Source organism: Hyla sarda, chromosome 4 (genome assembly GCF_029499605.1).
Source record: "Hyla sarda isolate aHylSar1 chromosome 4, aHylSar1.hap1, whole genome shotgun sequence".
NCBI lineage: Eukaryota > Metazoa > Chordata > Amphibia > Anura > Hylidae > Hyla > Hyla sarda.
Genome location: NC_079192.1, coordinates 321,696,458 through 321,724,394, shown reverse-complemented (window position 1 = coordinate 321,724,394; position 27,937 = coordinate 321,696,458). Strand labels below are relative to the sequence as shown.

The 27,937-nt window shown below is 45.3% G+C and overlaps 1 protein-coding gene across 2 annotated transcripts in view; it reads left to right on the top strand.

Annotated features, from left to right (window-relative positions):
* The window catches only part of HSPA4 (heat shock protein family A (Hsp70) member 4), a 97,889-nt gene that overhangs the window by 4,043 nt on the left and 65,909 nt on the right, over nt 1-27,937 (top strand). The window contains exon 1 of one of the 2 annotated variants that reach the window (XM_056574930.1): nt 21,598-22,024. The exons of the other annotated variant lie outside the window; for it this stretch is intronic. Coding sequence (XP_056430905.1) covers nt 21,918-22,024 — 107 coding nt within the window. The 5' untranslated portion in view covers nt 21,598-21,917. Of the gene's footprint in view, nt 1-21,597; nt 22,025-27,937 lie in introns of those variants that run through there. 2 annotated transcript variants of the gene reach the window in all.

Here is a 27,937-nt window from a genome sequence, read left to right as displayed (position 1 = left end):
TGCGGATTTCTCCAGCCGCTATAGCCTCCTTCTCTGCGGAGGCTTTCTTGGACTCTGGTTCAGCAGGAAACTTCATTAAAGCCTCCTTCATCAACCGGTTTAACATCCCTGTTATCCATCTCGTTAAACCCTTCTTAATTTCTTCGGTTAACGGAGAAAAACTGAATTGCACCGTGCGCTACCGCACTGAACCCGTGCACATGACCGTGGGGGTTCTCCATCAAGAAACTATTGAATTTTTTGTTTTGCCAAACTGCACCTCTGACCTCCTTCCAGGCTTACCCTGGCTCCAGCGACACTCTCCTACCCTCGACTGGACCACTGGGGACATTAAATCCTGGGGCTCTTTCTGCCACACACGCTGCCTTAAGTCGGTACCTACTAGCCAAGTCTCCATCGCTTCTCCATTGCTCGGCCTTCCTAAGTCCTATCAGGACTTTTCTGACGTCTTTTGAAGGAAACAGGCAGAGGCCTTACCACCACATAGGCCCTACGATTGTCCTATTGACTTGCTCCCTGGTACCACACCGCCCCGTGGCAGGATTTACCCTCTCTCCGCTCCTGAAACTAAGGCCATGACGGAGTATATTCAGGAGAATCTCAAGAAAGGTTTCATCAGGAAGACTTCTTCCCCCGCCGGAGCAGGATTCTTCTTTGTTGCCAAGAAGGACGGGTCACTACGCCCTTGCATTGACTACCGCGGCCTCAATAAAATCACTGTAAAGAACCGCTACCCCCTACCTCTCATCTCGGAACTCTTTGACCGTCTGCGCGGAGCTAAGATTTTTACTAAGCTTGACCTCAGGGGCGCATACAACCTCATCAGAATTCGTGAAGGAGATGAGTGGAAAACCGCTTTTAACACCAGAGATGGTCACTTCGAATACCTCGTCATGCTGTTTGGTCTCTGCAACGCCCCTGCAGTCTTCCAAGACTTTGTCAATGAAATCTTCCGGGACTTATTGTATACCTGTGTAGTGGTCTATCTTGATGACATACTAATCTTCTCCTCCAACTTAGAGGAACATCACCTCCATGTTCGTCAAGTATTCCAGCTCCTCCGTGTTAACCATCTCTACGCCAAAATTGAAAAATGCCTCTTTGAACGTACATGTCTTCCTTTCCTGGGATACCTGGTCTCGGGACAAGGTCTTCAAATGGACCCCGACAAGCTCTCCGCGGTCTTGGATTGGCCACGCCCCTCGGGACTTCGCTCTATCCAGCACTTCCTCGGATTACTATCGTCAGTTCATTCCCCACTTCTCCACTATCGTGGCTCCCATTGTGGCACTGACAAAGAAAGATGTGAATCCGAGATCCTGGCCTCCCCAAGGGGAAGAAGCTTTTACTCGCCTTAAGGCCGCCTTCGCCTCCGCCCCCGTCTTGACTAGGCCCAATCCCCTGAAACCATTCTTCCTTGAGGTAGATGCTTCTTCGGTAGGAGCCGGGGCGGTTCTTCTTCAAAAAAACGCTAAAGGAAAAAACGTCACTTGCGTTTTTTTTTTCTAAAACATTTTCTCCTCCTGAAAGGAACTACGCTATTGGTGACCGTGAATTGTTGGCCATTAGGTTGGCCCTAGAGGAGTGGAGACATCTCCTGGAAGGATCCCTTCACCCTGTCACCATCTACACTGACCACAAAAATCTGTCCTACCTACAGTCCGCCCAGCGCTAAAATCCTCGCCAGGCCAGGTGGTCGTTGTTCTTTGCCCGCTTCAATTTCCAGATCCATTTTCGTCCTGCGGGCAAGAATGTCAGGGCGGATGCCCTATCACGTTCCACCGATGCCACAGAAGCTGAAGTCTCTCCTCAACACATCATCCCTGATCCCTGTGTCTGATCTCTGCTGCTCCTGCTTCTCTGGTGCCTGTTCCTCCAGGAAAAACTTTTGTTCGTCCACGTCTTCGCCTCCGGACTCTCAAATGGGGTCATTCCTCCCACTTGACAGGTCACGCTGGAATCAAAAAATCCATTCAGTTGATTGTCAGATACTATTGGTGGCCTGCCTTTGAAAAAGATGTGACTGAGTTCGTACGGTCCTGTACTGTCTGTGCACGTGACAAAACTCCGCACCAGAGGCCTGCAGGTCTTCTTCTTCCCCTGCCGGTGCCCGAACAGCCTTGGTCACATATAGCGATGGACTTCGTCACTGACCTTCCTGTATCCCATGGCAACACTGTCATTTGGGTGGTCGTTGATCGATTCTCCAAGATGGCTCATTTTTCCCCGCTTCCTGGCCTCCCTTCTGCTCCACAGTTGGCAAAGCAATTCTTTTTGCACATTTTTCGTCTCCACGGACTGCTGATGCATATCGTCTCTGATAGAGGTGTTCAATTCATCTCAAAATTCTGGAAAGCACTCTGCACCCAATTGAAGATTAAATTAAATTTTCCCTCCGCCTACCACCTGCAGTCCAATGGACAAGTGGAGAGAGTGAACCAGATCCTTGGTGACTACCTGCGACATTTTGTCTCCTCCCGCCAAGACGATTGGGTTGACCTGTTACCCTGGGCTGAATTCTCGTACAATTTCAAAGACTCTGAGTCATCCGCCAAGTCTCCATTCTTTGTGGTGTACGGCCGTCACCCGCTTCCCCCCCTGCCCATTCCCACTTCATCTGGAGTTCCTGCCGTAGATGAGTTGACCCGGGACTTTTCCTCGATTTGGAAAGAGACTCAAAAGTCGCTCTCACTGGCCTCTTCTCAAATGAAGAGACATGCGGATAAGAAGAGAAGAACTCCTCCTGTCTTTGCCCCTGGTGACAAGGTGTGGCTCTCTGCCAAATATATTCGGTTTCGTGTCCCTAGCTACAAGCTGGGTCCACGTTACCTCGGGCCATTTAGAGTCAAAAGTCAAATCAACTCTGTCTCCTACAAGCTTCATCTTCCTCCTTCTCTTCGTATTCCTAACTCCTTTCATGTTTCCCTTCTCAAACCTCTCGTTCTTAACCGCTTTTCCCCCAAGGTCACCGTTCCTGCTCCTGTCTCTGGCTCCTCTGATGTCTTCTCGGTAAAAGAAATCTTCGCATCCAAGGTTGTCAGAGGTAAAAAAAAAATTCTTGTTGACTGGGAGAATTGTGGCCCCGAAGAGAGGTCTTGGGAGCCCGAGGACAATATCCTCGACAAGGAGCTCATCCATAGGTTCCTGGGCTCCAAAAAGAGGGGGAGACCTAAGGGGGGGGGTACTGTAACGCTGAGCGCTCCGGGTCCCGCGGCTTCCCCGGAGCGCTCGTGGCGTTATAGTAACAGCAGCGCTCCGGTCTCTGACCGCGAGCGCTGCTGAGTTCATGCCGGCGGGGACGCGATCCGTGGGGCGGGTCAGACCCGTTCACGGATCGTGCCCCGTTCTACCCACCCTCCTCCTGTGGCTGTCTTGTCCCGGCGCGCGCGGACCCGCTCCCTAGGGCGCGCACGCGCCGATGTTCTAAGATTTAAAGGGCCAGCGCACCGCTAATTGGTGCCTGGCCCAATTAGTTCAATCACCTCCCTACTCATAAATACTCACTTCCACTTCCATTCCTTGCCGGATCTTGTTGCCTTGTGCCCTGAGAAAGCGTTATAGTGTGTTCCCAAGCCTGTGTACCCAGACCTTCTGCTGTTGCCCCTGACTACGAAACTCGCTACTGGGGAACACGACCTGGTAGTTACCGCCGCAGCAAGCGGTCTCTGGTGAACACCAGTAACTGCTTAGAACCGATTCCCCAGTACGACCCGCATCATCGCCTCTCAGGTACAGAGGTTCCACCTCCAGCCGCTAGTCCGGACCCTGACAAGTAGGGTATCATTTTAATCGTATGGACCTATAGAATAAAGAGGTAATTTTTACTGAAAAAATGCACTGTGTAGAAATGGAAGCCCCCAAAATTTACAAAATGGAATTTTTCCTTCAATTTGTTCGCACAATGATTTTTTTTTCCACTTCGCCATTGATAGTTTGGTAAAATGACTAATGTCACTGCAAAGTAGAATTGGTGGCGCAAAAAATAAGCCATAATATGGAATTTTGGGTGCAAAATTAAAAGCGTTATGATTTTTAGAAGGTGATGAGGAAAAAATGAAAATGCTAAAATGGAAAAACCCTGCGTCCTTAAAGGGGTACTCCGCCCCTAGACATCTTATCCCCTATCCAAAGGATAGGGGATAAGATGTCAGATCGCTGGGGTCCCGCTGCTGGGGACCCCGGGGATCTCTGCTGCTGCAGCACCTCGCTATCATTACTGCGCAGAGCGAGATCGCTCTGCACGTAATGACGTGCAATACAAGGGCCGGAGCATCGTTACGTCACGGCTCCGCCCCTCATGATGTCACGGCCCGCCCCCGTCAATACAAGTCTATGGGAAGGGGGCGTGGCGGTCGTCATGCCTCCTGCCATAGACTTGCATTAAGGGGACGGGACGTGATGTCATGAGGGGCGGAGCCTTGACGTCACGCTGCTCCGGCCCCTGTATCGCCCGTCATTACGCACAGAGCGAACTCGCTCTGTGCAGTAATGATGGCGGGGTGCCGCATCGGCGATCCCCGGGGTCCCCAGCAGCGGGACCGCGGCGATCTAACATCTTATCCCCTATCCTTTGGATAGGGGATAAGATGCCAGTGGCGGAGTACCCCTTTAAAGGACATGTCCGACGCGCACTTTTCTCATTTTATCCCGTCTGGGCTGCAAAATAAAAGAAAACAAACTTTCTCTTACCTGCCAACGAGCCCCCGGAGCTCGGGTACACTCCGATACAGGTGTTCGGTCCCCGGGCTCTATTCTTCTTACTTCCTGTTAGCCCGGCACGTCACACGGAGCTTCAGCCTATCACTGGCCGCAGCGATGTTCCGCCTCGGCTGGTGATAGGCTGAAGCTCCGTGTGACGTGCCGGGCTAACAGGAAGTAAGAAGAATACATCCCGGGGACTGAACACCTGTACAGGAGTGTACCGGAGCTCCGGGGGCTCGTTGGCAGGTAAGAGAAAGTTTGTTTTCTTTTATTTTGCAGCCCGGACGGGATAAAATGAGAAAAGTGCGCACCGGACATGTCCTTTAAAGGGGTACTCTGGTGGAAACCTTTTTTTTTTATATAATCAACTGATGCCAGAAAGTTAGACAGATTTGTAAATTACTTCTATTAAAAAATCTTAATCCTTCAAGTACTTATTAGCTGCTGAATACTACAGAGGAAATTCTTTCCTTTTTGGAACACAGAGCTCTCTGCTGACATCATGACCACAGGGCTCTCTGCTGACATCTCTGTCCATTTTAAGAACTGTCCAAAGTAGGAGAAAATCCCCGAAAAAAGATATGCTGCTCTGGACAGTTACTAAAATGGACAGAGATGTCAATAGAGAGCACTGTGGTCATGATGTCAGCAGAGAGCACTGTGTTCCAAAAAGAAAATAATTTTCTCTGTAGTATTTAACAGCTAATAAGTACTGGAAGGATTAAGATTTTTTAATAGAAGTAACTTACAAATCTATATAAAGCAAAGATGTGATATTCGGCACTGCTATTGTAGGCTCTGACGGGTGGTCGTGTATGATGCTTATACGGAGAAGTATGAATAGAGATGTGGTGGTGCTCTGATACTTGACAAAAAGTTCATATCTTCAAAAGGCAATGAAGGAATGGAATGAATCGGCAACTCACTAGTCTTCTCTTCTGAAAAAGTTCCTTTATTCAAGCATACTCACAGCATGAAATGCAAATAGGGAGAGGGATCGGTGCAGGGGGGGGTAAGATGTAGTAGGCGACAGATTCTGTTTCACTCGTTATACGAGCTTCATCCGGCCATGACTACCTGGAACTCTATGCTGCTTCTTATACAGGTGAGTGGCCAATCAGAAAAACCATTCTGGACCGCCCATCTGATCTGACGTACCTGGTGATGCTTCTTAGGGCATCGCCATTGGCTATAAGTCGCCATTTTGAAAGTGCGTCAGTAGAAGTTAGCAATAAAATACATACTTGTAAGAAAATGTGTGTATAGTGATACATTTAAAAACAAGGTGCATAATCAACTTTCTCGTTAAGACCAAGTGGACCTGCTGCCGCAGTATGTATAATCCAGTAAGTTTCTCTTTGTAATAAATACTGGTCGATGTTGATCCCAGGTTTAGGTTTAACTCTTTCGATCCCGGCAAATTTTAAATTGTCAGTTCTTCCGCTGTGGGTCTCTATCATATGGGTAACAAGTCTGGGTGCTCCTTTTAATGTGCGGAAAGAATACAGGTGTTCCCTAATTCTTGCGCATAATTGTCTTATAGTTTTTCCGATATAATAGAACCCACAGGGACAAAAAATGACATAGACCACATATTTTGTTCTGCATGTGATGAGTTCTGATACTGTATGCGTTATTGCTCCTATCCTCATTGTTTTATATTCAGCATTGAATTTGCAGAAGCTACATGTCTTGCATGCGAAATTTCCTTTCGGAGTAAATTTTTCAAGCCATGTACCTTCTGTATTCTTAATTTTCTCCTGTTTCTTTAGGATATTTCCTATCGTCTTATTTTTTCTGTACGAGATAAGGTTTTTTTTTAACGCTATATTTTTTAATTCAACATCACTTTCAAGTATATACCAATTTCGCCTAATAGCTTGTTCGATGGTTTTGTTTAGTGGAGTGTTCTGAAACGTAAATGTAAAACGTTTTTTGATCAGGTGGAATGAATTCCTTGTTTTTCTTATTTTTTAATAAGTTAACTCTCTCTATTTTTGTGGCTTTTTTTCTACTTTCTTGTATTAATTTAAGTGGATATTGCCTTTCTCTTAATCGTTGTTGTAGATCATCTGCTTGTTCGTTATATGTACTTTCTGATGCGTTGTTCCTTTTAAGGCGGATAAATTGTCCATAAGGGACTCCCTTTTTTACTGTTGCAGGATGTGAACTCTGGTAGTGGAGAAGGGTATTCTTCGCCATCTTTTTTCTATAACCTGCACTTAATATTTTATTTTGGTTTACAGTTAATTCAACGTCAAGAAATTCTATTTTAAGACCGCCGTAATGGGACGTAAAAGCTAAATTCATAGTATTGGTATCATTCAAATATTTCACAAAATTATCGAATAATAATTTGGTTCCTTCCCAGGCTATTAATATATCGTCGACATAACGGGCATAGAATTGCCCGGGCATAGAACTGGGAGAGAGGATCCGGGGGGGTATTTTCTGGAATGTAACATCAAGGAAGACATCGAACTCTTGGATGTCAAGTCCTTAGAAAACCGCATTACCAACCTCTCCGAAAAGGAAATCCACATTTTTTGGACAATCAACTCACTGCAATCGTATGTCCAGTCTGAACGATCACCAAGAGGACTTAGAGCTTATAAAGTCCCGGCGCAATTCAACGAAGACCCGGTTTTTCTAAATATCTGGAAACAGGCTCATCACGAGCATTCCATGAAATTATTACACATTGTTCTCACTAGAAGTAGAATTGAACACGATAAAATTAATGAAGATCTGAGTAAAGCAAAAATCGAATATGCCAAAAGAGCAACAGAAGAATCGAAACTAATATTCTATTCCAAGTTGCAAAACAAATTAACTACATTGCAAGAGGAAATTAAGAATAAAAAGAGAGAAAAGTTCTTGCGAGATAAAGCAGATTATGATCAAGATAAAGAGTTCCAGTGGCATTATAAAACTAACACTACCAAAAATGCAGCCAAATCCTACCAGCGAAGAAGAACATCGCAATATACAGTTAAGAAACGCTCCGAGACATCTAACAGTATGAATAAAACCACAAATAAAAATCAACAAGAACTACAGCCCCTAGAGAACAAAAATGAAATAGTCCCTTTAGGACCAATAAACATACGAGACGGGGAAGACCAAAGAAAGCCGAGAGACCCGAAAAAGAGAAAAACCGAAACATGAATGATCTTCAAAGACCGACAAAATCCAATGTTATAAACCTCACATCAGAGACTCTCGACCCTGCCACGGACACTCTTCTCTCGAAAGGCTTAAATTATGGACTGATAGAAAAATTCAACCCCGTTACATTCGAAATCGATCTAGCAAAATCACTAAGAGACATTAATCTCTTTAAGTTTTTTTCTAATAAAAAACCCCATGAGCATGAACAATGTACAGCAGATTTACCTGTGGATGCCACAGGTCTAGGTTTCTTCCCTAAAGAGTGTACACAGTTAGAGATAGACTGCTTAGAAATGTTAGCTAGTGAATTCAGTGATCCTATGGCCATAGAAGATTTTAAGCACCCACGCTTTAATAAAGGGAGGCGATCCAGGTTTAACCCCCCGATATTCCCGGGGAGTAGCCTGGACCTCTTCCAAAATGCAGTAATGCAAGATGTTAAATCAATCATTTATAAAGAGAATCCGATTAATCTATCTAAAGCAGAAACTATGGCCTTAACCACACTGAAGAATAGAGAGGATTTACAGGTGATTCGGGCAGATAAAGGAGGGGCGGTAGTCGTCATGTATAAATCCATGTATTTAGCTGAAGCCGAAAGGCAATTGCAAGACACCGTCACTTACACTCCACTAAAATCCGATCCCACGAAAAAAAGGCATTCTGTCCAAAAAGAATGCCGAACGTCTCATACCCGATACACCTAGACCAGCTACCTGGTACCACTTACCTAAAGTACATAAGGGGCAGATCCCACCCCCGGGACGACCTATCGTGTCAGGAGTGGGATCTGTCACGGAACATCTATCTCATTACCTAGAATGGCTTCTTAATCCCATGCTCAGAGCAATACCAGCTTACATTAAAGATACACTACATTTATTACAGATGATGGAGGATTTAAACTGGGAAAAAGATTGGCAGTTGTGCTCAATTGATGTGGTTAGCCTGTACACCCGTATCCCACATGATACGGGTGTACAGGCAGTCAAAGAGGGGTTAAAAAGGTCTAAAAAATCAGAAGAATTTACAGGATTTGTCACTGAAGCATTATTTTTTATTCTAACGAACAGTACTTTCACATTCGGAGATCGTTGGTACAGGCAGGACACCGGGACCCCGATGGGTACCCCGGTGTCCTGTACATATGCCAATCTCTTTCTAGCAGAGTTTGAGAGGCAATATATATATTTGTCGACTAATCCTTTTATCGGGCACTTGAAATTCTATGCCCGTTATGTCGACGATATATTAATAGCCTGGGAAGGAACCGAATTATTATTCGATAATTTTGTGAAATATTTGAATGATACCAATACTATGAATTTAGCTTTTACGTCCCATTACGGCGGTCTTAAAATAGAATTTCTTGACGTTGAATTAACTGTAAACCAAAATAAAATATTAAGTGCAGGTTATAGAAAAAAGATGGCGAAGAATACCCTTCTCCACTACCAGAGTTCACATCCTGCAACAGTAAAAAAGGGAGTCCCTTATGGACAATTTATCCGCCTTAAAAGGAACAACGCATCAGAAAGTACATATAACGAACAAGCAGATGATCTACAACAACGATTAAGAGAAAGGCAATATCCACTTAAATTAATACAAGAAAGTAGAAAAAAAGCCACAAAAATAGAAAGAGTTAACTTATTAAAAAATAAGAAAAACAAGGAATTCATTCCACCTGATCAAAAACGTTTTACATTTACGTTTCAGAACACTCCACTAAACAAAACCATCGAACAAGCTATTAGGCGAAATTGGTATATACTTGAAAGTGATGTTGAATTAAAAAATATAGCGTTAAAAAAAAACCTTATCTCGTACAGAAAAAATAAGACGATAGGAAATATCCTAAAGAAACAGGAGAAAATTAAGAATACAGAAGGTACATGGCTTGAAAAATTTACTCCGAAAGGAAATTTCGCATGCAAGACATGTAGCTTCTGCAAATTCAATGCTGAATATAAAACAATGAGGATAGGAGCAATAACGCATACAGTATCAGAACTCATCACATGCAGAACAAAATATGTGGTCTATGTCATTTTTTGTCCCTGTGGGTTCTATTATATCGGAAAAACTATAAGACAATTATGCGCAAGAATTAGGGAACACCTGTATTCTTTCCGCACATTAAAAGGAGCACCCAGACTTGTTACCCATATGATAGAGACCCACAGCGGAAGAACTGACAATTTAAAATTTGCCGGGATCGAAAGAGTTAAACCTAAACCTGGGATCAACATCGACCAGTATTTATTACAAAGAGAAACTTACTGGATTATACATACTGCGGCAGCAGGTCCACTTGGTCTTAACGAGAAAGTTGATTATGCACCTTGTTTTTAAATGTATCACTATACACACATTTTCTTACAAGTATGTATTTTATTGCTAACTTCTACTGACGCACTTTCAAAATGGCGACTTATAGCCAATGGCGATGCCCTAAGAAGCATCACCAGGTACGTCAGATCAGATGGGCGGTCCAGAATGGTTTTTCTGATTGGCCACTCACCTGTATAAGAAGCAGCATAGAGTTCCAGGTAGTCATGGCCGGATGAAGCTCGTATAACGAGTGAAACAGAATCTGTCGCCTACTACATCTTACCCCCCCTGCACCGATCCCTCTCCATATTTGCATTTCATGCTGTGAGTATGCTTGAATAAAGGAACTTTTTCAGAAGAGAAGACTGGTGAGTTGCCGATTCATTCCATTCCTTCATTGCCTTTTGAAGATATAACTTACAAATCTGTTTAACTTTCTGCCATCAGTTGATTTAAAAAAATCCCAATATGTCCAGCAAAAAAACTCCAAAATTGTATGGGGTAGACAAACAAACAAACAACTAACACACCTTTCGAATGCCAACATTCCAATAGGTGAATTTTTGCTCTTTTAATGAAGGATCAAAACACCTTTGGTCACAAAGTGGTTAAGAAATCAACCATAAAAATGTTACTACTCAAACAAAACTTTTTCTTGAGATACTGAACTTAAAGGAGTAGTCCAGTGGTGACCCAGTGGTGAACAACTTATCCCCTATCCTAAGGATAGGGGATAAGTTTGAGATCGCGGGGGATCCGACTGCTGGGGCCCCCTGCGATCTCCTGTACGGAGCCCCAACAGCCCGCGGGAAGGGGGTGTGTCGACCTCCGCACGAAGCGGCGGCCAACACGCCCCCTCAATACAACTCTATGGCAGAGCCGAAGCGCTGCCTTCGGCAATCTCCGGCACTGCCATAGAGATGTATTGAGGGGGCGAGTCAGCCACCGCTTCGTGCAGGGGTCGACACCCGCTATCTGGCCGGAGAGCCTGGCCCCCGTACAGAGAGATCGCAGGGGGCCCCAGCGGTCGGACCCCCTGTGATCTCAAACTTATCCCCTATCCTTAGGATAGGGGATACGTTTTTCACAACTGGACTACCCCTTTAAGCAGACTATACACGTAAATGGGCACTGTCACTTAATAAACAAAGAAAAACCTTTTGACATGTTATTGAGACATATCAAAAGTAATGATCGGTTGGGGTATGAGAGTTTAGACCCTGACCGATTGCTAGAACATGCCTGGAGAATAGCATGCTAAGCGTGTTCTCTCCAGGCCATGTAACAATCTTATAATGTTAGACTATGGAAGGGTCGGCAACCCCTGGCACCTGGAGATCCCTGCTTGGCAAATAGGTGAGTAAAGGTGCTTTTTTTTTTGTTTATTAATTTATCATCCTGGCATCAGCAGGGGAGGGGAAGTGACGGGAGGGGGTGCAGGTGAGAGGAAGAGGGGTGCAGGTGAGAGGGAGGGGGTGCAGGTAGGGGGGTGAGAGGGAGGGGGTGGCGGTGAGGAGGGTGCAGGTGAAAGGAAGGTGATGAAGAAGGCGCAGGTGGGGGGGCGGATATGATGTGGCGGAGCACTGGCTACTTCCCTACCTGGCTACCTACCCAATTACCTGCTTGGCTTCTTCCCTACCTGGCAACCTACCTAATTACCTGCCTGACTATTTCCCTACCTGGCAACCCAACCAATTTACCTGCCTGGCTATTTCCCTACCTGGCAACCTACCTAGTTATCTCCCTGGCTATTTCCTTACTTGGCAACTTACCTAATTAGCTGCCTGGCTACTTCCCTACTTGGCTACCTACCTTATTACTTTACTGGCTTCCTACCCACCTTCTTAGCAACCTGGCTATCTACCTACATAGCTTCCTACATACATAGCTACCTACCTATATTACAACCTAATTACCAAGCTACCTACCTACTTGCTACCTACTTACCTATCTAGCTACACGGCTACCTACCTACATACATAGCTACCCACTTACCTACCTGGCTACCTACTTAGCTACCTTGCTACCAACCTATGAACTTACCTCCATATCTGCTTACCTACTGTTACGTTATGCATTCCGGCCACACACGCTGGCCGTGAGCACATGGTCCCCTTACCTTCTGCTGCCGACGGGGCTGGGACTTGCATCGCGGGACTCGCCCGCATGCGAGCCCCAGTCCGTCACTCTCCGGGTGATTCTCCTGCCTCTGCGCCTCTGCTCCGGCGCCCGTGTCCCCGTCCCATAGGGCGAACGCATGCCGGAGCTTTAAGATTTAAAGGGCCAGTACGCTTATTAGTGAAATCTACCTGTGGCTTATTTATAAATTCCTCCACCCTCCTTAGTTCCTTGCCGGATCATTGTTGTCTTGTGCCTTTGAGAAAGCGTTCCTCTGTATTGCCTTGCTGTGTATCAGATCTCTTGCTCTTGTGACTTGACCTTGCTCCTTTGCCACCTGTCTACTGAACTTCTGCTTCGCTTTGACTATGCTACTGTGCCGCCTTCCCTGACCTTCTGCTATTCAGACTATGAGTTGCCTTATCCCTCCTGTACCTCGCATCTCCTCAGCTGCCTGTGTGGTCGAGCTGTGCCAGGGGTAGCGACCTGGTTGCCGCCTGCAGCAGCAAGTCCATCCCGCTTTACAGCGGGTTCTGGTGAAAACCAGCAGCTCCTTAGACTCCGCTCCCTGGTACGGTCCGAGTCATCTGCCACACAGGTCCAGCATATCCACATCCACCAGGGTTCCTGTCTTTAGAAACGTGAGTGTTACACCTACCTTCTTGGCTGCCTACCTAGCTAGCTACCTATATTTAAAGGGGTACTCCACTGGAAAAAAAAATTTTGAATCAACTGGTTCCAGAAAATTAAAAAGATTTGTAAATTACTTCTATTAAAAAAATCTTAATCCTTCAAGTACTTACAGTGGGGATCAAAAGTTTGGGCACCCCAGGTAAAAATTTATATTAATGTGCATAAAGAAGCCAAGGAAAGATGAGAAAATCTCCAAAAGGCATCAAATTACAGATTAAACATTCTTATATTAAAGTTAGAGTTTATTTCCATCATTTACACTTTCAAAATAACAGAAAACAAAAAAATTGGCGTCTGCAAAAGTTTGAGCACCCTGCAGAATTTATAGCATGCACTGCCCCCTTTGCAAAGCTGAGACCTGCCAGGGTCATGGATTGTTCTCAATCATCATCTGGGAAGACCAGGTGATGTCAATCTCAAAGGTTTTAAATGCCCAGACTCATCTGACCTTGCCCCAACAATCAGCACCATGGGTTCTTCTAAGCAGTTGTCTAGAAATCTGAAACTGAAAATAGTTGATGCTCACAAAGCTGGAGAAGGCTATAAGAAGTTAGCAAAACGTTTTCAGATGTCAATATCCTCTGTTCGGAATGTAATTAAGAAATGGAACAGTGGAAGTTAAATGGGCACTGTCACCAACTTTATTTTTTGATACGTTGTAGTACTTATGTACTACAACATATCTCTAATATATTGTCATTATTTTTTGGGGGATTATCAGGGTGTAATTTACGTTTAAAAACCGGCCACTAGGGGTCACCCTCCTAGTGGCCGGCTGCAGCCTGGCGTGACATCACGCCTGAAAAAGGACTGATTTTGGCCTGGCAATCAGTCCTTTTTCATTTAGGCTGCTCTCGCTCCCTGCCTGTCAATCAGACAGGCGGGAGCAAGCGCATTGGCTCCCCGGCCACTCCTCCGACACATGTCGTCGCCGCCGCTGTCCCTGCACACCCGCTGCCGGACTCTGCAGTATCTGTAAGTATAACGGAGGGAACGGGGTATGCGGGCGGGGTTTGTGATGGAGGGAACGGGATATGCGGGCGGGGTTTGTGATGGATGGAACGGGGTATGGGGGGGGTTGACGGAAGGGACGGGCTAGCGCCAAAGCGCCGCATGGCACAAACTTATAGTTTATCTACACAGGGTGCCTCCAGCTGTTTCACTACTACAACTCCCAGCATGCCCTGACAGCCAATAGATGTAAGGGCAAACTGGGAGTTGTAGTGGTGAAACAGCTGGAGGCACCCTGTGTAGATAAACTAAGGGCGAAAGTGTTGTCCCCAGCAGGCATCAGTGACGTGGTGCCTGCTGGGGAAGTCTGCCTGGTAGTGAGCATACTACCAGGCAGACAAAAAGTTATTTTTAATATAGGAAAAAGAAAAAATTAAAGCAGGGAGGGGGTTAGGGATATATTGGCAATAGGCAGGGACATAAAAAAAAATAGGATGGTGGGAGCTACCCTTTAAAGCAAGATCTGGAAGACCAAGAAAAATATCAGACAGAACAGCTTGCAGGATTGTGAAAAAAACTATTCAAAACCCATGTTTGACTGCACAATCCCTCCAGAAAGATCTGGCAGACACTGGAGTTGTGGTACACTATTCCACTACAAAGAGATACTTGTACAAATATGGTCTTCATGGAAGAGTCATCAGAAGAAAACCTCTTCTACGTCCTCACCACAAAAATCTGCGTTTGAACTTGGCAAATGAACATATAGACAAGCCTGATGCATTTTGGAAACAAGTTCTGTGGACCGATGAGGTTAAACTTGAACTTTTTGGCCGGAATGAACAAAGGTATGTTTGGAGAAGAAGGGGAACAGAATTTAATGAAAAGAACCTCTGTCTAACTGTTAAGCATGGGGGTGGATCAATCATGCTTTGGGGTTGTATTGCAGCCAGTGGCACAGGGAACATCTCACAAGTAGAAGGAAAAATTGATTCAATAAAATTTCAGCAAATTTTGGATGCTAACTTGATGCCATCTGTGAAAAAGCTGAAGTTAAAGAGAGGATGGCTTCTGCAAATGGATAATGATCCTAAACACACATCGAAATCCATGGGGGTTTACATCAAGAGGCGTAAACTGAAGGTTTTGCCATGGCCTTCACAATCTCCTGACCTCAACATAATTGAAAATCTATGGATAGACCTTAAAAGAGCAGTGCGTGACAGACAGCCCAGAAATCACAAAGAACTGGAAGACTTTTGTAAGGAAGAATGGGCAAAGATACCTCAAACAAGAATTGAAAGACTCTTGGCTGGCTACAAAAAGTGTTTACAAGCTGTGATACTTGCCAAAGGGGGCAGGACAAGATATTAACTCTGCAGGGTGCCCAAACGTTTGCAGATGCCATTTTTTTGTTTTCTGTTATTTTGAAAGTGTAAATGATGGAAATAAAATCTAACTTTTGTTGACATATTATAAGAATGTTTAATCTATAATTTGATGCATTTTGGAGATTTTTTCATCTATCCTTGGCTTCTTTATGCACATATACAAATTTTTACCTGGGGTGCCCAAACTTTTGATCCCCACTGTAGCCCAAATTAGGGTGTGGACCCAGAGGCCAAGATGTAATCTGCTTGCCATCCGCTCCCGATTGGCCCGGGTGCCATCACAGCAATGAATGATGCAGCAACCAAACTCAAGAGGAATTAATTCTATACCCAAAATACCATATGCGACGTCACAAAATAAGAAGAAATACAGGGAAGAATAGTGACCCTTGCCCTGTTCTGAAACAGGAACGCGGGAAATGGCACCCAGATGAAGCAGATTTTGGACGCCCTCTATCATCCTGGACTGAAGAGTAGGAGAAGATTGGTTTGAGACAAAAAATCTGGGAGGAGGGAGAGACGAGAATTCTATCCTGTATCCTGATTTTATCAGATTCAGGATCCAGGAGTTTGAGGTTATTGTTGACCACTGATGAAGAAAAAACCTCAGTCTCCCTCCTACAGGTATCATGTCATTGTTTTTTGGGAGGTTGGGAGGGGTTAAGGATAAAGTCTTTTCCTTTACCCCCCTTTTGGTAGCTCCACCTCCCCGACTTCCCCTTACCTCTAAAGTTTGAGAACTTGTTTCTTGTTTGGGGACAAAAAGTTTTCGGCGGTTGCCTAGATTTCTCTTCAGGAAATTTATTTTTCCTATCCGCCGCCTTCTCGAGGATGTCGTCCAATGGTTGGCCAAACATTACTTTACCTAGACAGGGAACACCACATAATCTAGATTTAGAAGTGTTATCACCCGTCCAGTTTTTAAGCCATAAAGCCCGCCTTGCAGAATTTGAGAGAGCGGACGATCTAGCGGCCCTTCTGACCGTCTCCACTGAGGCGTCTGCCAGAAAACCTGTTGCTAACTTCAACATGGGAATAGATGATAGAAGATCCTCTCTAGGCGTTTTATTTTCAATATGATCTTCTAATTGAGAAAGCCACACATACAGTGCTCTAGCCACACTAGTGGCAGCAATATTAGGATTTAACATTGCTGAAGTAGAATCCCACGTTTTACGTAAGAGCCCCTCCATTTTCCTATCCAATGGGTCTCTCAGCTGAGAGGCATCTTCAAAGGGCAAAGACATCTTCTTTACAACTTTAGTAACCTGAACGTCTATTTTAGGTATATCAGACCATAGGTCCACATCTTTATCATCAAAAGGAAACCGAGATCTGAACTCTTTAGGTAGTACCAGTCTCTTCTCCGGCTCCTGCCATTCATCAACAATAATACTTTTAATATTCTCATGAATGGGAAAGACCATTCTTTTCCTGGGCCTCAACCCACCAAACATTTTGTCCTGAATAGTCATAGGATGTTCTTCATCCTGAATACCCATGACGTCCCTAACTGCCTTAAGGAGAGTCTCAGTATCTTCAGATGCAAATTTTTTTTTAGTATTTACTGGCTTAGAGGGTCCTGGAGAAATCTCTCCTTCTTCCATACCCTCTATGTCGGATCTAGATACAAGATCCTCCTCCCCAGAATCAGAATCCGGAACCACTTTGGGTCTTTTAGCTGGAGGCTGAATATCTCCGACTTTAACCAGACTCCCACTGCCACAAGGAATAGCAGGTTGTAAATTAGGCATATAACCAGATGAATACAGAAGAGGGTTCAGGGGTGTGGAAATTTTATAAAAAAAACTACTTGTCCACAGGACAAAAATGGAGCAAAATCTACTTGTCCCTCATGACGATCCACTTGTCCGGGCCAATTTTCGCTTTTACGCTCTAATTTTTTCCTCCTCGCCCTATAATAGCCATAACTACCTACTATAATGATACCTTTTAATTTTTCAATAACATATTCTCCGAACCAAATATATATATATATATATATATATATATATATATATATATATATATATAAAGGGAAGTGAAATTGAAATAGTAAAAGATAATTTAGCAGATTTGGTGGTTTTCTTTTCTGCGCCATTTACCTTGTGGTCAGATAACATGTTAGTTTTATACTTTAGGCGTCTGATTACAGCGATACCAGATTTGTATCGTTTACGTTATGTTTTACAAATTCTGGACTTTTTCAAATTTTTTTAATTGCCATTTTTTAACCCCTGTAGCTTTATTTTTTTTCCGCATACCAGGCTGTATGAGGGCTCATTTTTTGCGCCATAATCTGTTTTTTTGTATTGGTACCATCTTGGTATTGATCTGACTTTTTAATTGCTTTTTAAGTTTTTTTTTCTGGGATATTATAAAAATTGCAATTCTGTGGTTTGGTGTTTTTTTTTTACATTTACCGTAAGGGATACATAATGTTATATTTTCATAGATTGTACAGTTACGCACGAAGCGATACCAAATATGTTTATTTTTATTATGTTTTTATATAGGAAAAGGGTGATTTGAACTTTTAACATGGAAGGGGTTAATGCAGCGGTCTTCAAACTGTGGCCCTCCAGATGTTGCAAAACTACAACTCCCAGCATGCCCGGACAGCCAACGGCTGTCCTGGCATGCTGGGAATTGTAGTATTGTAACATCTGGAGGGGCACAGTTTGAAGACCACTAGGTTAATGTGTGTCTTTCAAACTTTTATTAAAACTTTTTTATTTTATTTTATTTATTTTATTTTTTTACACTTATATGAGGAATCATTAGATTCTTCATACAGATGAATAGAGGTCTATTGAACTCTATTAATCTGTGAGCTCTGTGATCCATTGATAGAGCCTGGTCCAGCCAGGATCTATCAATGACAGAGCCGGGACAGGAGGAAGCAGAGGTAAGTCCTCCGGCTACCTCCATAGTGGATCAACCCCCTGCGATCGCGCTGCGGGGGGGCGATCCACCCCACTAGCCTACCAGGGATTATTCACATGTACCTTTAGACACCGCTGTCAGCTTTGACAGCGGCGATCTAAAGGGTTAATAGCCAGCCGCGGCGATCGCCGCATGCTGGCTATTAGCGGCGGCCCCCGGCTACTAAGAACAGCGGGGGGCAGCAGAGTATGGAGCGGCCAGGAATCCCGTGCCCACTCCATACATACTGCAGAGCGCCGCAAGCATCTCCCTGTGCAGACGTGACTCCTCCCCTCAGCTCTCCGAAGCTACAGCTGGGGGGAGTGAAGGCAGAGGACGCAGGTCTGCACGGGGAGCAAGAAGCCACGTCCCCTCATCTCCCCCCGCACGTCTGCAGAGCAGGGGAGAGAAGACAAATACACAGCTTCTCATCTCCCCTGCTCTGCTTCGGAGGACACAGGCTGCAGAGTATGGAGCGGGCAGGAGTCGGGAGCCCGCTCCATACAGACTGCAGATCCGCCGCACTTGTCAGGTCCGGCCCTGCCTGCGGGCTAAGGGCCGGACAAATTCACCTGCCCGGCGCCCAAAACTGCTAGTCCCGGGCGTCGGGCGATAGAAATTCCACATCCCTGGGGTTACTAGGTAGGTAACCAGTAGCAACAGAAGAAACATTAGCTGGCTCAGCACTGGTGAAAGTCGGATATACATTAACAGCAGACGGAACATTCATGGACGACTGACTGCTAGAAGACGGAATTAAGTTCGGCCAGAGATGACTGTATTTCTTGGCGAATAAGTGATCGCATATCTTCAGAAATACATGGTTTCTCTTCTTGAACTACTTAAGATATACAATTTTTGCATAATTGTTTTTTATATGTCTCTGGAAGTTTAGCATAACATAACGCATTTGCGAATTTTCGCTTTAGGTTTTTGTGAAGGTTCCTTATTTCCTTAAGAAAGAAGGAACCACAAATCAGAAGCTAAACAGAGAAGTATTTGCAGCAGAAAATATGCAGGAAAATACTCACAGCTGGAGAAACAAGCTGCTCCATAGCATCAGCCTTGGAGGAAGCCTGTGAGTCCATGGTAGCCACAGGACAATCATAGACAAAGATAACACTGATTTTCCTACCTTTATCAAACAGGAAATTCAAATTTTGGCGCCTTGTGACGTCACATCCGCCCCGCCGGCACCTCCGTACAGCCCGGAACTTCCGATCCACGCTCAAAGCGCCCGGCTTCCCTCGGACAGAATTAAGTGCTGCACACTCACGCAGCGTCCCACGGGGAAGCCAGGAAACCGTGCAGCAGCAGTCCATACACCGCCGCAGACCCCAGGAGACCGCCGACAGCTCACAGAGCCCCCGCCGACAGTCCCCTGGAGCGCCGCCGAACCCAAGGAACCGGCATGAAGGTACATGTAGCCCGCGCGAGGCACATGGGCGGAGGATACCGCAGTATCCTTAGTGTGGGGACATATAGCTCCACTGGAGCGCAGTCCCCCACGCGCCCATAGGCCGGGACAAGTTCCCAGTGACTAAGGGGGAGAAATGGTTTAGGGGCTCCAGAGGAGACCGCAACCCTCCCCAGGGAAAAAGATAAAATTAAAGAAAAAAATCTGAAGTCCACAACAGACACAACACTGAGGAATGGTGGGAGTGGAGGGGCTTTTAAACTCTCTGTTCCTGTTCCTATTAGGTCCAAGGGGACCATCTCTCTGGTGGCTGTCATGGTGGACGAGGAATAAAGGTGTCTTCAGGTTTCTACCATCCTTTATTCCTAAATTCCAATATTAACTAGTCTGTTAACTGTTACCTTCATTTTTCCCCTTAGATTCTTCCTAGGGCAAGGAAGACAACCTAAGACATCTGGACATGGTAAGGTGCCTAAAGTGTATCATTAAAAGGGTGCCATTAAACTGGTGCCAGAAAGTTAAACAGATTTGTAAATTACTTATATTTAAACATCTTAATCTTTCCAGTACCTTCTAAACAATTTATTTCCCAATGGGCTTTGGATTGTATCTTTGAATGCTATTCCATGGCAGGATAACCCTCTCACGACTTTGCTAAAGCCTATTCCTATTGAGGCTATACCAGGCTGCTACCTGGCCTACCCCTGTGAATTTTTTTCAGACAATTATAGGCCTGATTCCATCTCCTCTTCCCAGACAGCCTTTGATGGGTCTGTTCTAAACAATGCAAATCAATGAGACCCTCCTCATTGGGGGGAATAACTCCCCATCATTGTGTTGCTGTTGGGACGTTTGGGAAGCATAGATTTTGTATTTTAATATTTTTTTTCCTTAGTCCGATTAGCAGCACAGTCACACGTCCACTTTAGTTATGCTTGAAAACTTGACTCAGTGTTCTTTGTGTGTATCTCACACATATATACTTCTGATGGGTGGAACTAAAGTTGTGTGTTCGGTAATTCAATTACGCACAGGGGAGGTAATGCCCCATGAGTGTTCATTTCAATGGCCCAGAGTTAAAGTTCGTGGCCATCAGTCCTCTAAAAATATTGCATACAGTTATTTAAATTAATAGCATCACTGGCCCTGCGTTGCAGTATAAGTTGGCAACCTGTTTTCGGTGGGATGCTGATGTATATGTATGAGGGAAGCCCTAACACAGTGTGGACCTAGCCTTAGGGAATCAAGATAAACAAACAAAATCTATCAGCAAAGATAGCCAGTGGTAGCGATGAATGTAATTTTATTCGGATCCCATAAAACCGCATGCAAGCGGGATAACAGCCATCAAGCAACTCACAACAAGCATCAACGCGTTTCAGGTATGCACCAGCACAGAGCACCAGCCAACATGCCCCATTAAGATACATGGAGGGAGTGTGTCGTCCACAAATTGCTGCGGGGTTCGGAATGTCCGCTTCCGGCAGAATTCCCGGAGCACCGTTCAGGAGATCAAGGGGGTTTCCCAGTGCTCGGACCCCTGTGATCTATAACTTTTCCCCTGTTCTTCAGATAGGGGATATGTTATTTTTCGCTGCACTACTCCTTTAATTAAATTAATATGGTTTCACACTGGGTTTTCATTTTTAATGTATAACGTTTTATACACTAGAAAAGTAAAACACATATACATAACTGAAGCCCAGAGCAGAATCCATTTCCCATTGAATAATCTCAAACTATCCCCATCAATTGCCCCCCAATAGCATATTCATGGCTATGGCTAAACACGGCCTAAAAAGGCGGAACTGCCCCCCTTCCCTAAAGTATCCGTAGCAACTGCATCAACGTGCGTATGACGCAAAAGGCGACGGCAGCGGAACTCCGCCCCTTCCCCTTGAAAGGAAAATCGATGCGTTGAGGAGGGAGCTTAGTCACCAGGCGCCTCCTGCTCCTTCCAGTGACGTCATGACTCCTTGTGACGCTCATTGGTTGTGCAGAGGCGCAGGGAGGAGCAGATTGGTCAGGTTCGGCAGAGGCTATGACGTAGGAGGCATCGCGAGATTTGCCGGCGCTGTTCCTTTCCTTTACTCCTCCTTTGACAGCGAGATCTTTCGAGATCTTCTCCAGCTCCATTCATCTCCCCGTGGTGGAGTGTAGTGCGGCCAGTCTGCGCATCCCCGTACTGTTCGCTGCCAGTGTGTCGGGCTGCCGTCATGTCGGTGGTGGGAATCGATCTGGGCTTCCAGAGCTGCTACGTAGCGGTCGCCCGAGCTGGAGGAATCGAGACTGTGGCGAATGAATATAGCGACCGCAGCACTCCGTGAGTATAGCCGGCGGCGCCATGCTGCTAGTCACCGGTCACATGTGTCGTCATTACCGCGCGTGATATGTTCGGCTCCTCTCTGTACACCCGGGTGTGCGCTGTGGTGACCCGGCATCTGTACTAGATCTTTTCCTCAATAAGTGTAGGGATCCTCTGCTTCAGTCTTATCATAGAGCCAATCCTAGATCTAGTGATCATGTCCAGCCTGTAGAGAAGCAGTATACAAGTGGTACCTGCACTAGATCCCTTCCTCAATAAGTGTAGGGATCCTCTGCTTCAGTCTTATCATAGAGCCAATCCTAGATCTAGTGATCATGTCCAGCCTGTAGAGAAGCAGTATACAAGTGGTACCTGCACTAGATCCCTTCCTCAATAAGTGTAGGGATCCTCTGCTTCCGTCTTATCATGGAGCCAATCCTAGATCTAGTGATCACGTCCAGCCTGTAGAGAAGCAGTATACAAGTGGTACCTGCACTAGATCCCTTCCTCAATAAGTGTAGGGATCCTCTGCTTCAGTCTTATCATAGAGCCAATCCTAGATCTAGTGATCACGTCCAGCCTGTAGAGAAGCAGTATACAAGTGGTACCTGCACTAGATCCCTTCCTCAATAAGTGTAGGGATCCTCTGCTTCAGTCTTATCATAGAGCCAATCCTAGATCTAGTGATCACGTCCAGCCTGTAGAGAAGCAGTATACAAGTGGTACCTGCACTAGATCCCATCCTCAATAAGTGTAGGGATCCTCTGCTTCAGTCTTATCATGGAGCCAATCCTAGATCTAGTGATCATGTCCAGCCTGTAGAGAAGCAGTATACAAGTGGTACCTGCACTAGATCCCTTCCTCAATAAGTGTAGGGATCCTCTGCTTCAGTCTTATCATAGAGCCAATCCTAGATCTAGTGATCACGTCCAGCCTGTAGAGAAGCAGTATACAAGTGGTACCTGCACTAGATCCCTTCCTCAATAAGTGTAGGGATCCTCTGCTTCAGTCTTATCATAGAGCCAATCCTAGATCTAGTGATCACGTCCAGCCTGTAGAGAAGCAGTATACAAGTGGTACCTGCACTAGATCCCATCCTCAATAAGTGTAGGGATCCTCTGCTTCAGTCTTATCATGGAGCCAATCCTAGATCTAGTGATAATGTCCAGCCTGTAGAGAAGCAGTATACAAGTGGTACCTGCACTAGATCCCTTCCTCAATAAGTGTAGGGATCCTCTGCTTCAGTCTTATCATAGAGCCAATCCTAGATCTAGTGATCACGTCCAGCCTGTAGAGAAGCAGTATACAAGTGGTACCTGCACTAGATCTCATCCTCAATAAGTGTAGGGATCCTCTGCTTCAGTCTTATCATAGAGCCAATCCTAGATCTAGTGATCATGTCCAGCCTGTAGAGAAGCAGTATACAAGTGGTACCTGCACTAGATCCCTTCCTCAATAAGTGTAGGGATCCTCTGCTTCAGTCTTATCATAGAGCCAATCCTAGATCTAGTGATCATGTCCAGCCTGTAGAGAAGCAGTATACAAGTGGTACCTGCACTAGATCCCTTCCTCAATAAGTGTAGGGATCCTCTGCTTCCGTCTTATCATGGAGCCAATCCTAGATCTAGTGATCACGTCCAGCCTGTAGAGAAGCAGTATACAAGTGGTACCTGCACTAGATCCCTTCCTCAATAAGTGTAGGGATCCTCTGCTTCAGTCTTATCATAGAGCCAATCCTAGATCTAGTGATCACGTCCAGCCTGTAGAGAAGCAGTATACAAGTGGTACCTGCACTAGATCCCTTCCTCAATAAGTGTAGGGATCCTCTGCTTCAGTCTTATCATAGAGCCAATCCTAGATCTAGTGATCACGTCCAGCCTGTAGAGAAGCAGTATACAAGTGGTACCTGCACTAGATCCCATCCTCAATAAGTGTAGGGATCCTCTGCTTCAGTCTTATCATGGAGCCAATCCTAGATCTAGTGATCATGTCCAGCCTGTAGAGAAGCAGTATACAAGTGGTACCTGCACTAGATCCCTTCCTCAATAAGTGTAGGGATCCTCTGCTTCAGTCTTATCATAGAGCCAATCCTAGATCTAGTGATCACGTCCAGCCTGTAGAGAAGCAGTATACAAGTGGTACCTGCACTAGATCCCTTCCTCAATAAGTGTAGGGATCCTCTGCTTCAGTCTTATCATAGAGCCAATCCTAGATCTAGTGATCACGTCCAGCCTGTAGAGAAGCAGTATACAAGTGGTACCTGCACTAGATCCCATCCTCAATAAGTGTAGGGATCCTCTGCTTCAGTCTTATCATGGAGCCAATCCTAGATCTAGTGATAATGTCCAGCCTGTAGAGAAGCAGTATACAAGTGGTACCTGCACTAGATCCCTTCCTCAATAAGTGTAGGGATCCTCTGCTTCAGTCTTATCATAGAGCCAATCCTAGATCTAGTGATCACGTCCAGCCTGTAGAGAAGCAGTATACAAGTGGTACCTGCACTAGATCCCTTCCTCAATAAGTGTAGGGATCCTCTGCTTCAGTCTTATCATAGAGCCAATCCTAGATCTAGTGATCACGTCCAGCCTGTAGAGAAGCAGTATACAAGTGGTACCTGCACTAGATCCCATCCTCAATAAGTGTAGGGATCCTCTGCTTCAGTCTTATCATGGAGCCAATCCTAGATCTAGTGATCATGTCCAGCCTGTAGAGAAGCAGTATACAAGTGGTACCTGCACTAGATCCCTTCCTCAATAAGTGTAGGCATCCTCTGCTTCAGTCTTATCATAGAGCCAATCCTAGATCTAGTGATCACGTCCAGCCTGTAGAGAAGCAGTATACAAGTGGTACCTGCACTAGATCCCTTCCTCAATAAGTGTAGGGATCCTCTGCTTCAGTCTTATCATAGAGCCAATCCTAGATCTAGTGATCACGTCCAGCCTGTAGAGAAGCAGTATACAAGTGGTACCTGCACTAGATCCCTTCCTCAATAAGTGTAGGGATCCTCTGCTTCAGTCTTATCATAGAGCCAATCCTAGATCTAGTGATCACGTCCAGCCTGTAGAGAAGCAGTATACAAGTGGTACCTGCACTAGATCTCATCCTCAATAAGTGTAGGGATCCTCTGCTTCAGTCTTATCATGGAGCCAATCCTAGATCTAGTGATCATGTCCAGCCTGTAGAGAAGCAGTATACAAGTGGTACCTGCACTAGATCCCTTCCTCAATAAGTGTAGGGATCCTCTGCTTCAGTCTTATCATAGAGCCAATCCTAGATCTAGTGATCACGTCCAGCCTGTAGAGAAGCAGTATACAAGTGGTACCTGCACTAGATCCCTTCCTCAATAAGTGTAGGGATCCTCTGCTTCAGTCTTATCATAGAGCCAATCCTAGATCTAGTGATCACGTCCAGCCTGTAGAGAAGCAGTATACAAGTGGTACCTGCACTAGATCCCATCCTCAATAAGTGTAGGGATCCTCTGCTTCAGTCTTATCATGGAGCCAATCCTAGATCTAGTGATCATGTCCAGCCTGTAGAGAAGCAGTATACAAGTGGTACCTGCACTAGATCCCTTCCTCAATAAGTGTAGGCATCCTCTGCTTCAGTCTTATCATAGAGCCAATCCTAGATCTAGTGATCACGTCCAGCCTGTAGAGAAGCAGTATACAAGTGGTACCTGCACTAGATCCCTTCCTCAATAAGTGTAGGGATCCTCTGCTTCAGTCTTATCATAGAGCCAATCCTAGATCTAGTGATCACGTCCAGCCTGTAGAGAAGCAGTATACAAGTGGTACCTGCACTAGATCTCATCCTCAATAAGTGTAGGGATCCTCTGCTTCAGTCTTATCATAGAGCCAATCCTAGATCTAGTGATCACGTCCAGCCTGTAGAGAAGCAGTATACAAGTGGTACCTGCACTAGATCCCTTCCTCAATAAGTGCAGGGATCCTCTGCTTCCGTCTTATCATGGAGCCAATCCTAGATCTAGTGATCATGTCCAGCCTGTAGAGAAGCAGTATACAAGTGGTACCTGTACTAGATCCCTTCCTCAATAAGTGTAGGGATCCTCTGCTTCCGTCTTATCATGGAGCCAATCCTAGATCTAGTGATCACGTCCAGCCTGTAGAGAAGCAGTATACAAGTGGTACCTGTACTAGATCCCTTCCTCAATAAGTGTAGGGATCCTCTGCTTCAGTCTTATCATAGAGCAGGGGTGTGGAAATAAAAAAAAAAATAAATACTTGTCCAAGGGACTAAAGCTGAACACAATCTACTTGTCCCTCAAGAAAATCCACTTGTCCTGGTAGATAAAATAATTTCAACCAAAATAGTACGACCCCCCCCCCCCCCACTAGACCACCAGGGATGATAGGATTCCTTTATATTTTATATTTAAAATTTTAATAGTCTGGACATTTCCACATGCAGCGATACCACTCATGTTTATTTTTGTACATTATTTTTATTTAAAGAAAATTGGAAATTTATATTAGGAAAGGGGCTTATTCACATATATACGCACTTTCAAAATTATTTTAATCACTATTTTTCATAGGGACTTATATATGGAGTCTTTTGATTGGATAACACTGAACACCGCTGTGTTACTGGGGGGGGGGGGGGTTGTTCTGCTTCTTCAGTTTATGTTGTGCATTTTATTTACTCTAATTTATGTGTCAGAAAATGCTGGAAGTTGCATTTAGCTACTAGATAACTACAACTCCCAGCATGCCCTGATACAGCCTATGGTTGTGTGGGAGTTGCAGCATGTTGCACTGTATAGCAGTACAGTTAAGGTTATTGTGGAACATGCTGGAAGTTGTAGTTTTGGTTTGTTTGAGCTGCAGAGCCATAGGCTGTGTCAAGGAATACTGGGAATTGCAGTTAGTAACTACAACACCCAGCATGCCCTGATGCAGCCTATGGCTCTGCAGCTGACCAGAACCAACACTACAACTCCCAGCATGTTACACTTTATAGTTGTACAGTTTAGGTTATGGTGCAACATGCTGGAAGTTGTAGTTTTGGTTCGGGCGTGTTTGCCTGCATCCGTGGGGCTCTTGGTCGGCGGGTGAGTATGAATGGTGGGATTCTGGGGGTGCAATTTAGTGCGCATGGCCAGAAGCCACTAAAAATAAATAAAATTACATAGCACAACTGGCGGTAGCGGCAGTGCAAACCCCCCCACCCCCCCCGAGCCACGGGCCCTTGGGCACTGCCCTAACGCCTGACGTGACAGTCCACCCCTATACAAAACATTCATGCATACACATATCATACATACACTGGCCACTGCCCCCATATCATACACACACACACCCGCCATTGCCCCCCACATCATACATTACATACACACATCACAGATACATCATACACTCACACCATACATATGCACACATCATACATACACCTGCCGCTGCCCCCCCCCCCATCATACATTACATACACACATAGACAGACATCATACATACATTACATACATACATATCACACATAGGCCCTGTTCACACTACGGAATTGCAGCGGAATTTCCGGGCGGAATTCCGCAGGCGCAATTCCGCGGTGTCAACTTTAACATTAGTGTGAATGGGTCTCCGCGAGACCCGTTCACACTGCGGAATTTCATCGGCAGACATTTCCGCCGCTGAGAGTGTTCGGCGCAAAGAAAAAACATGTTCATTCTTTGCGCGGATTCTGCGAGCGGACCATAGCCGTCAATGGTGACTGCTCAGTGCCCCGCGGCCCTAGCGCCGAAGCACGTTCGGCGGCGGCTGCCAGGCAGAATCTCCCCTCGCAGAATTCAGCCGTGAGAATTCCGTAGTGTGAACGGGGCCATAGACAGACAGCATACAGTACATACACATCACACAGACAGACATACACACATCATACATTACATACACACATTATAAATTACATAGACAGACATCA